Below are 11317 nucleotides of genomic sequence, written 5' to 3'. Positions count from 1 at the left end.
CTCTTCACAGTTCTCACTCCTCTGACAGGCCCAGTGAACACCGCTGTGCCCTGGGTCTGGGGGCAGTGCGCCTTCCACTCCCTGCTGTCCCCACTGCTCCCGCTCCCAGTGAGGAGGGAGAGGGAGCGTGAGGGGCGGTGCAGGGAGCATGGGGCCACTCGGAGGCCATACTGGCGAGGGTGGAGGTGTGTGGGCCGGCATGTGAACTTAACTCTTCCCGTTTTTGATGGGGCTGGAGCTGACCCTCCGTGTTCCCAGTCTGTAGATCCCTTCGCTCCAGGCACCACTGCTGACCATCCTGCTGGCACTGTGCCCCTGCCCCTCCAAGGGAGCTTTCTTCCCTTCAGAGGTCAGCGCCATCCCACTCAAGCCTGCGCCGGGCTGAAGCATGCCCAGTCCCCACTGCAGCAGGGGCATTCTGAAGGCCCGGAGACCTAAGCTATATGCTCCAGGCACAGCGCATGTGCTCACAGTCCCGCCAGCCTCCCACCAGGACTGCAAGCTCACACACTCAAAATCCGCCAAGTGCAGACGCAGGAAGACAGGCCGTGATGCCCGTCACTGACAAGAGTCACTCGGCAGGTCCTGGTCTGCCAGCGTGACGGTGCCATCACGAGCAAATGCCCTCCGGGTGGTGACCAGGACAGCCAGGTGGAATCATTTCGGGCAGGCCTGAGGGGTGACATTTGGTTCTCACCTAACGTACTCGAGGCAAAGGCAGGGACAAGTGTAAACCAGCTGTCTTCCTCATTAGCATCACCTCTGGCTGATGCATGATGACATAATTTCCCAAAGAAAACGCCCCAGCCTTCCCTTTTCACATGGATCACCTAATCAGAGAGCTTCCCCACTGGCTCAGTGGTAAAGAACCCACCCGCCAGGCAGGAGACCCGGGTTTGACCCCTGGGTAGGGAAGATCCCGTGGAGAAGGGAATGGCAACCCACTCCAGTGTTCTTGCCTGGAAAATCCCCACGACAGAGGAGCCTGGCGGGCTACAGTCCATTTGTTCACAAAGAGTCGGACACGGCAGAGCGACTAAACAAAGCAGCTTTCCCTCCTGGAGGGTGTGCTGCCCTTGCACAAACACAGGAAGGCCGTCTTAAACCCAAGGCCCTCCCTCCTGCGGAAGACAACCAGGAACCCTCCCTTCCTGAAATCGAGGCCCTGAAGCCTCAGCGCGGGCCACGGTGTTGCTCGGGGCCCTGGTGAGCACGCTGCCCCGCCGGAAGAACCACAGTGCAGGCGGCAGGAGCAGGTGTAACCTTTTACTCCACCACTTCCTTCTCCACTTTTCATATTAAATATCTGAAATATATTAATCTTAAAAAAACAATATTAACTCAATGAATGCAATACTCAATGAATTAACAGTACTCAGTGAATGCAGGGAAGGAGTAAACAGTAAGTCTAGACTGCAAAACCATAGGTTATTTTACAAACTGGAGTGTGGGTGTGATCCGTTCCAGGAGTTTCCAGCGGGCTCGTCAACAGAGCACTGTGGAATTCTGCGATGCATCACACCAGGAGAGAAACAAAGCCGTAAAAAAATATATGTGGCAGGCCAGCGCTCCGTGCTCTGGAGGACGGCCGTGGCGCCACAGGCCCTCCCTTCAGGTTGAAAGGGACAGCAGAAGCACTTGTTTTTTGGTGTTCGGGATTCCCCCAGCGCCTTCAGTCTCTAAGTAGATTTTCGGGCTTGGGGTAGCCGAAGAGAACAAAATCTGCTTCGTACAGTTTGTAAAGCTGCTGCCTCCAGGCCAGGGGGATTTTGGCAAACCAACCTTCCTCCCAGCTGCTGGCAGTCCTGTTCCGGTAACTCGGGGGGAACTGCAGCAGCTTGTCCACCTTCAGCAGCCGCAGCAGCTGGGCGGCGTCCTGGTCCAGGGTCTCCAGCTTCCCCACGAAGTCGTAGTCGATCTGGCAGGGGTGGCAGAGCCGGTGCACCTGCCTCCAGTGCTCGTTGAAGGGCGCCAGCTGCTCGGTGTGCGGGTCCAGCAGGTATTGGATGAAGGTGGCGAAGGACAGCCTGAGGCCGGCGCTGAAGGCCTCGCTGACCGAGGCGGGCAGGCTGGTGTGGTTGGAGTACCTCTTCAGCATGGGCACCGCGAACTTCTGGTAGAACTCCTCGTTCTCCAGCTCGAACTTGCTGCGGAAAGCCGAGATGAGGCGGACGAAGGGGTCGCGCACAAACAGGAACTTGGTGTACTTCTTCAGTTTAATCTTCATGAGGTGCCTGGAGAACTTCCCGTAACGCCGCCAGAACTTGTTGAAGGTCAGGTGGGTGCTGGAGTTGTGCACGTACTCCCGGGGGATGTCCAGCGGGTCGCGGTAGGGTGTGCCCTGGTCCGAGAGGCTCTGGCTCAGGACGATCATCACGCGCTTCCAGTTGGTGCAGGCCACCTTGGGCACGTAGCAGTAGATGACCCCGTGGCGGTCGTCCACGATGAGGTGGTTCAGCTCGTAGTTGGGGATGTCGTCGAAGGAGCGCTCCTTGGTGGGGAACACAAAGCTGTCATTGGCGCAGAACCCCCTCAGCACGCTCCTCCGCTCGGCCTGCCGTGCGTCCGGGTCTGCACTCTGCTGGGCAGCGTGGCTGGACCAGTCGTAGCCCCTCACACTCTCCTCCAGGTTGCCGAGCACAGGCTTGCTGGAGGCCGGCAGGGAGGGCTGCTCCACCCTTTTACTCAAAAGGGGGCCCTGCTTCTCCCTGACGAAGCTCTCCCAAATCTCGAGGCTGGAGGTGAAGACGTCCCCGGGCGCTGAATTGGGGCTGGGGAAGGGCTTTAGTGCATGCGGCCTGGAGAGGGCCGTGTGCAGGTTGAAGTGGGCGGGGCCCATGTTGTCCCAGTACACGATGATCAGGAGGACCATGAAGGCGGACCCCAAGACCAGCCACAGGCGGAAGAGCCGGCTCTTGGTCATCGTGTCCATGGATGCCCAGGCCTTTCCCTGGGCCCTTTCACTTCAGCTTCTGGTAGAGACGGGACGCCGTGCTCTGAGGAAGCTGGAAGACAACAGAGGCCAAGTGAGTGATTAAGGTCCTCTCCCAGCCTGCAGCCCCGACAGGAGGGGCTGCTTCTCCGCCTCTTCACCCTCTGTGAGCTGAGCTTTGTGGGGGACCTGGTGGGCGGGCATCAGCTTCCCCACGTGATGTGACCCCCTTGCCCCACCCCAAGCCCCTTCTGCTGCGTCCACATCATCCAAACGAACACGTGAGCCGGGCCCCGTGAGAGGCCGAGGGAGCGCGTGATCTGGGCAGGCTTCTGCCGGGGCTCAGCCTTCACCCCACAGCACCGGCGGATGCTCAGGAGGGAAGACACGTGTGTGCTGGGGCTTCAGCACTGTGGAGGGCTGTCGCATGGCAGAGGGGGCAACTCCAGAAGAGAAAACCCGAAAATGAGTCAAACCCATGGAAGGAGTGCCCAATAACCACAGGTGGGCCCGGACCCAGAATGGGCTGCTTGCTAAGCCGTCCAGGGCTTCTCGCGCTGTGGACATCGGGGCACAGAGGGACGGAGCTCATCTTGGGAAGTCCAAAGGAGAGTCCCGCGCTGAGCACTCTCTGGGACAGCTCCCAGTGTCTACCTCTGAGTCTACGTTTCTAGTAGACTATGCACCTGGTATCCAACACATCTTCATTAGGCAGAAATTTGAATACGATCTCTATGCACCTTTGCAGCTTTTGTTTACCCTTAATTCACTTTTTTTTTTAATGGGAAAGTGATACATACTCATGGTAAAGACGTTGGCAGACTGTGGTGCTGGAAAAGACTCTCAAGAGTTCCTTAGACAGCGAGAGATGCAACCAGTCAATCCTAAAGGAAATCAACCCTGAATATTCATCAGAAGGACTGATGCTGAAGCTTCAATACTCTGGCCACCTGATGCAAAGAACTGACTCACTGGAAAAGATCCTGATGCTGGGAAAGACTGAGGGCAGGAGGAGAAGGCGGTGACACAGGATGAGATGGCTGGATGGCATCACTGACTCAATGGACATGAGTTTGAGTGAGCTCTGGGAAATAGTGAAGCACAGGGAGGCCTGGCGTGCTGCAGCCCGTGGGGTCGCAAAGAGTTGGACACAACTTGGCAACTGAAGAGCAACATGTAATTATTACACATTGGGAGGAAACAGCAGCTGCTCCAGGGCCTGTGCCTGGAGAGTCCCAGGGACGGGGAGCCTGGTGGGCTGGCGTCTATAGGGTCGCACAGAGTTGGACACGACTGAAGTGACTCAGCAGCAGCAGCAGCAGACAGGTAATGAGCCACACCACAGAAATCCTGAAGCAAGACTGCTGGTGAGATATCCTGCTGTCTCTTGTACAACTGTTGCTGCAGCTTTAGCTGGCTCCCTGCGAGTGGGTGTGAGTGAAAAAAGCAGCAGCAACACTGCAACAGCTTTCAATACCCTTTTAATGGTAATGGTTATAATCACACACTTTTACAACCTATTTTTAAACTAGATCACAAGTACCCATGTCACTGAAGATTTCAAGACCATCCCTTCTCAAGGATGTGCCAGGGTGAACAGTTTATAAAGATGAAGATGAAACCATATATATATATATATTTTTTTTTTTTAGTTTGCTACAGGCTGAGAAAGCAGCAAAGGGAAAAAGTAACTTAAGATGTCAGGTGATTTAAGAGACCAGTTTTCACTTTTAATATTAAGACCAACAAACAGAGTAGCAGTGATGCTGAGCCACAGTCGCATCTTGTGGACACAGGCACAGATCAGCCGCATGTTCATAATGCAAAGAACCACCTGGCCTGATGACCTAAACGCTTTATTTTTCAACCAAGAAGCAGTATACGACACTAATAAATGCCGGTGTCTACACTGTTTACAAACTCTGACTCTCTTTATTAATAATTGCAAGGAAAAGACACGATCACAGTCACAAAAAAGACAAATATTGTCTTCCCACTTACATGAGGTTCCTAAAGGACTCAGACTCATAGAGACAGAAAGTAGAAGAGCCACTGCCAGGGGCTGGGGAGGGGTGGGGAGCCAGTGTCCAGTGGGTACAGAGTCTGATGGGACGATGACAGGAGTTCTCTCAACGGATGGTGGTGACGGCTGCACAAGAGCTATGTCACGTTCAAGTGACATGAACATGCTCATGTCACTGAGCTGAGCCCTTAAACACGGCCTAGGTGGTAAGTTTCATGTTATGTGTATTTTACCACAAAGAAAACATTGGAGGAAGAAAAATGCATTAGAGCTGTAACAGTCGACTTGTGGAGGAATTTCCAAGAGGTGATGCTGCATGAATACGGCAAATGTTGGACAGTGGGTAAAAACTAAAGCAAGGCCTAAATATGGTAGAGAACCGTCAGAGGCTAAGCTTGGAGCCTGCTGCTGGGGCCACAGGTTACTTGTACAACCCGTGCAAAAGCTCCACAGGTGACTCTACCTGCAATCTGTTTATTAAGCAAACACTAAAGTTTTAAAAATTTATAATTGGGGGTTATTGCACAAAAACAGGACAGGTCTTCTCCTTGGGACAGTGGAGACGCTGCGTCTGGTTACTCACTGGGCGACTGGTCCAGGAGCCTTGTCTCGCCCCGGCGTCCTGCCACGTCACGGCCCCTTCCAGCCCTTCCACACCACGGGGACGCGCCCTACACACCAGGCGAGGCAGTGCTGACCCACGAGGCTGAGGCCACGGTTCATTTCAACATCAAGGAACAAGGGCAGTCCTCTGTGTTGTCATCTTTACCCTCAAAAAAGCCACAAAAGCAGCAGTGGTGGAAACCCAATGGGCTGCGTGCATTAAATGGCCTGTGAGAGCAGTGCTCCGGGAGGAAGGACCATGGCTGCCTTCACACATGCACGGAGCCCAAAAATACAGCGTCTCGGAACTGCGACGAGAGAGCAGAGGAGCGAACAGAGCAGAGACTAGCACACAGCGCTGCCAGCAGCAAGCTTTACTCTTCAAAAGGGAGCGGGACATCCGGGAACTTCTGGCCCAGCAGCCTGGGCAGCTCAAGCCAGATAATCCAGGCAACACATCCCCGTCCTCTGGGGGAGATAGCAGAATGACGGGCAAAGCCAGGCTGAGAACCGACGAGCGTGCTTAGACACTTCAGTCGTGTCCGACTGTGTGACCCCGTGAACTGCAGTCTGCCAGGCTCTTCTGCCCATGGGACTCTCCTGGCAAGAATATTGGAGTAGGTTGCCATGCCCTCCTCCAGGGGATCTTCCTGACCCAGGGATCAAACCCGCATCTCCTGTATCCCCTGCATTACAGGCGGATGTGCTGAGCCACTGGGGAAGCCTGCTGAGAACCACAGACAGCTTCAAAAACATGTCAGGGAACAACAGTGACCTCATAAAGTAATTTCTGATTCATAAAATAAGGGCATTATTTCTGAACATAAATCTCCCAGTATTTCAAAAAGCGGTCAACAAAAAGCCCCACCAGTTTTGAAGCAGCAGAGCAAGAAGAGCCTTCACAGAGGAAATGCTCCCTGTCAGTCTCGAGCTTTTGCCTCCAGCAACAGAACCAACAGCAGAGTTGAGCTAGAAGTTTCATCTCTGGAGGGCTGGTTTTCTACCAAAGCAGAACACTGTGTCTAGGTAGAGTTTCTGGGCTCAAGGAGGGGGGGCTGTTAAGCATTTCTGCTCACACAGGGCGGGGTATGATGCCAAAGCAGACGTGGCCACCCCTGGAGGCAAGCACCCCAGGCAAGCTGGCTGCCCACCTACGGCTGCTGGTCTGAAGGAGCCGTCATGCCAACGACAGACAGGAGTCCAGGAAGATGGGGAGGTCTGTGACACAGAGCTGAGGGCCGACCTCCCTCACGCTCAGGAGCATGTCACCCCAACACATTGAAAGCGAGGGCCACGTGGCCAGACCCATAGTCAGACACGTGTAAGGGCATTTCCCACAGTTTAATGGCAGAACAGTACAGAAAGGTCCAGCGGTGTGTGCTAACTTCATACGTCAACTTGACTGAGCTACGGCTGCGCAGGTGGTTGGTCCCACACTCCAGCGTGTCTGTGAGGGTGATTCTGGATGAGATTCAAGTTTGAATCGGTAGGCCGAGTAAAGCAGATGGTCCTCGCCCGTGTAGGTTAGCCTCGCCCACTTTGTTGAAAGCCTGACTAGAACAAAAGGGCAAGGGAAGAGAGACTTCCCTCACTCTACCCAAGACTGTCTTTGAGCTGGAGTGCTGGTTTCCTGCCTTCAGACACGGACAAGCACTGGAACCCTCACCACGGGCGTTCCTGGTTCTCAGGTCTCAGACTCAGATTGGAACCCACCAGCGGCTCCCTGGGTCTGAACTTCTCAGCCTCCACACCAATTTTTATGCAGGCAATTCCTTGTGATAAACACACACGCAGACACACACACGCACAGACATGTACACACACACCCCTTACTGGGTTCTGTTTTTCTGGAGAGCCCTCACTAATATATGGATGTTTATTTTGTCATTTGGACTGGGGTTTGTGGGTCTGTGTGTGTTTGTGTATTTACTACATAGTATACAAATCTGCCTGCAATGCAGGAGACCCCGGTTTGGTTCCTGGGTTGGGAGGATCCCCTGGAGAAGAGATAGGCTACCCACTCCAGTATTCTTGGGCTTCCCTCGTGGCTCAGACGGTGAAGAATCCACCTGCAATGTGGATTGAGTTCCATCCCTGGGTTGAGAAGACCCCCTGGAGGAGGGCATGGCAACTCAACTCCAGTATTCTTGCTTAGAGAATCCCATGGACAGAGGAGCCTGGTGGGCTACAGTCCATGAGGTCACAAAGAGTCGGACATGACTAAGTGACTAAGCAGAAGAAGAAGAAGCAGAAGCAGATAGATACAAATGATCAAACCAGTCAGAATTAAACAGTGAGTGGTAATAAATGGAAATTAATGGATCTGTTGTTGTGGAAAGGAATGTTAGATGCAGAGAATTTCAGCCAGTATAGAATATCCAATACAAGTATTCCAGAGGGAGAAGCTGAGATTCTTTTCTCCCCCTATCGATACCCTGCTGTTCCAGTGCCCCATTTGTTTAGAAGACTGCTCTTTCCTGATTAAAGCACATTAGCACCTCTGCTTTTTTTTCCTAAGTGAAGTTTACTGAGGTATGATTTTTACACAAAAAAACACACTCTTTTAAACTGCACAGTCTGATTAGTCTGGGCAAATGAACACTGTGTTTAAGACACAGAACATTCCCATCATCCCCCAAAGTTCCCACACCGTCCCCAACATCCAGCCCCAGGCAGCTGCCAATCTGTTATCTGCCCTGTAGTCCTGCCTCTTCTAGAATGTCACAGAAATGGAATTACACAGGAAGCGAGAGCTTGTATTTGGCTTCCTTCACTTAACAAGATGCTTTTGAGATTTGTCTAGGATGTCGCTTGTTTCACGGCTGAACAGTACTTGCTATGTGGATAAACCATTATCTGTTTATCCATTTACCAACTGACGAACTTTGGAGTTAGTTCTCTTTTTTGGTTATTATGAAAAAAATTGATACCAGCTTTTTTTGCATACAGACCAAGTTTTTTTTTTTTATGCTGAGACATTCAAAAAGTCAAAAAGATTGTACAGATTTTTCATTTCCTGGAAGGTTCTATAAGATCCATAACAGCAGATGTTCTAGAATAAAGCTTAGGGATTCTATTTAAAGATGAATCAAACTGACCATCAAAATATGATATATGAATCTTAGATTATCATTTTTCAATTATAAAATTTTATGGGCTCAAGTGATTACAGCAAGTTTGTGGGGCAAAAGGTTAATATACAAAAGTTAACCATTTTCCTATATATCAGCAATGAACAAGTGGAATTTGAAATTAAAAACACAATTCCATTTATTAGCACCTTCCCAAAATATAATACTTATGTATAAATTTAATATGTACAAGATCTCTATGAAGAAAACTGAAAAATTCTGATGAATGAAATCATCAGAAGAACTAAATAAATGAAGAGATATTCCATGTGCAAACTGCTAAGGATAGGAAGACTCAATATTGTCAAGATGTCAGTTCTTCCCAGCTCCATCGACAGATTAATCCCAGCCAAAATCCCAGCAAGTTCTTTGTAGACATCAACAAACTCTTTCTAAAGTTTGTACATGGAGGCAAAAGACCCAGAGTAGCCAAACAATACTGAAGGAGAAGAATAAAGCTGGAAGATTGATGCTATGAGGCTTCAAGATTTACCACAAAGCTGCAGTCATCAAAATGGTGTGGTATTGGCAAAGAATAGAGAACTAGATCAGTGGGACAGAATGGAGCCCAGAAACAGACCCCCACACGGCCAACTGATTTTTAACAAAGGAGCAAAGGCAGAACAGTGGAAGAAGACTGCAACAAATGGTGCTGGAGCAACCGGACAGCCACACGCCAAAAAAAGAATCTAGACACGGACTTTACACCCCTCACAGAAATTACTCAAAATGGATAAGAGACCTAAATGAAAAATGCAAAACGATTAAAGCTCCGCGAAGAAAACTTAAACGACCTTGCATATGGCGATACCTTTTAGATAACACCAAAGACACTATCCGTGAGTGACATTACTGTCCACACAAAGGTCTGTACAAGAATGTTCACTGTGACTTCATTCAAAATTACTACAAACTGAAAACAACCCCACCAAGTGAATGAATCAACAAACTGGTGTGCACATTCGGCAGAAAAACCGCTCAACGATAAAAAAGAACGAGTCACCGATTCACACATCCATACACGCCGATTCACACATCCATACACGCCGATTCACACATCCATACACGCCGATTCACACATCCATACACATAACCACACAGACGGATCCTGCAGATGAACCCAGACACGAAAGAGCACACGCCACATGATTTCACTTTCAAGTTCATAAAAGGCAAAATTAGTAACAGAAAGCATCAACTGCCAAGGGACAGGGGGAAATGTGGGCGAGGGACATTTTCTATTCCATTGTCTGTAAGGGTGGTTACACAGGTGGGTATATCTGTCATGGAAGTTAACGCTTAAAATGCGTGCATTTGATTGCATGTAAATTATACCTCAATGCATTTGACTGGAAGGGGAAAAAATGTGAGCGGTCTTATTCATTCAATCTCCGAGAGTTAAAACTTTTCAGCATAAACTCTATGCAACTAACCAGCTGTCACTCACTCCCACCATGGACGACAAGAACACCAGCGCTGAAGTCCTGCACACACGCTTAGAGACTGCGAAGAGAAGGACAAGGATTCCGAGGCCCAAGGCCAGTCTCTGCCGAGCGGCCTGGCGTATTTCTTTAAGTCTGAGTTTTACTTCTTTACCTATAAAACAAGAATAATCAAGGTCTTCCTGCTACCCAGAGATACTGAGAGGATGAAAATGAGAAAATATCAGCTAAATGTTGTAAAATAGTAAAGCATGTTCTTTACACTATACCACTGGCCCTTTTATCTTTCTGTTTCATGTGGCTCTCAAATATAACATTTTTATTATTAGTCATGCTATCTATCAATATCCAGTTATTAGCAGTCAAACAAGAATGTATGATTTTAATTAATTTTATAATAAAAACAATAGTAGCTAATATGCTTTCCAAAGTGCTGATATAAGGTCTGCATTTCTCAAGTTATTTAATTCTCACAATAATTTTGATAGAGTTAGGGCAAAATAGCCAGGCAAGTTGCCCAAGTATGAACAGCTACCACTGCTCAGAGTTGACATTTGACAACTGATTTCAGAGCCTACGTTCTCAACTATTACACTCTACCAGCCTCTCAGGAAATATTTAATGTGGAATTGGTTGGTTTTTCTAGGCACTCAAATTTTTATCACCTTTATTTCTGAGAGAATTCGCTTCTCCTTGTCCAAATAACCAACTTCTGAGCCTTAAATCAAATGACATGACCTTCATTAAGAAGTCCAAGAATGTTTCAAATTTTATTTATTTATGCTACTGTCAAAGAGACCAGAAACTATCTACTTCTCATCCAGCTTTGCAAACACTATATAAGGCAAATAATTCCCTGTGGTTCTCATCACTGCAGTCGACAGAAATCTGGAAAGTTTGTCTGTGAAATCAACATTTACTCTCTGCACCCTCTATTGCCCAGCCCTGCAACTGATGCTCCGGTACTGGATTAAAACCCCTATTGAAAGGTGTATTTTCACTTCATGCCACCAGCATTGGGGGTTTCAGTTCAGTTCAGTCGCTCAGTTGTGTCCGACTCTTTGCAACCCCATGAATCGCAGCATGCCAGGCCTCCCTGTCCATCACCATCTCCCGGAGTTCACTCAAACTCACGTCTATCGAGTTGGTGATGCCATCCAGCCATCTCATCCTCTGTCGTCCCCTT

The 11317-nt window shown here is 49.5% G+C and overlaps 1 protein-coding gene across 1 annotated transcript in view; it reads right to left on the bottom strand.

The window, feature by feature from the left end:
- Positions 1–1252: 1252 nt before the first annotated feature.
- Positions 1253–11317, bottom strand: part of CHST12 (carbohydrate (chondroitin 4) sulfotransferase 12) — a 17657-nt gene continuing 7592 nt past the window's right edge. The window contains exon 2 of the mRNA XM_010832658.1: positions 1253–3005. Within this exon, the coding sequence (XP_010830960.1) occupies positions 1673–2932 (1260 nt within the window). The 5' untranslated portion in view covers positions 2933–3005 and the 3' untranslated portion in view covers positions 1253–1672. The remainder of the gene's footprint in view (positions 3006–11317) is intronic.

This window comes from Bison bison, unplaced genomic scaffold (genome assembly GCF_000754665.1).
Source record: "Bison bison bison isolate TAMUID 2011002044 unplaced genomic scaffold, Bison_UMD1.0 scf7180017862013, whole genome shotgun sequence".
Classification (NCBI taxonomy): Eukaryota; Metazoa; Chordata; class Mammalia; order Artiodactyla; family Bovidae; genus Bison; species Bison bison.
The sequence above is the reverse complement of the archived record's forward strand: the minus strand, read 5'-3'. Positions and strand labels throughout refer to the sequence as shown.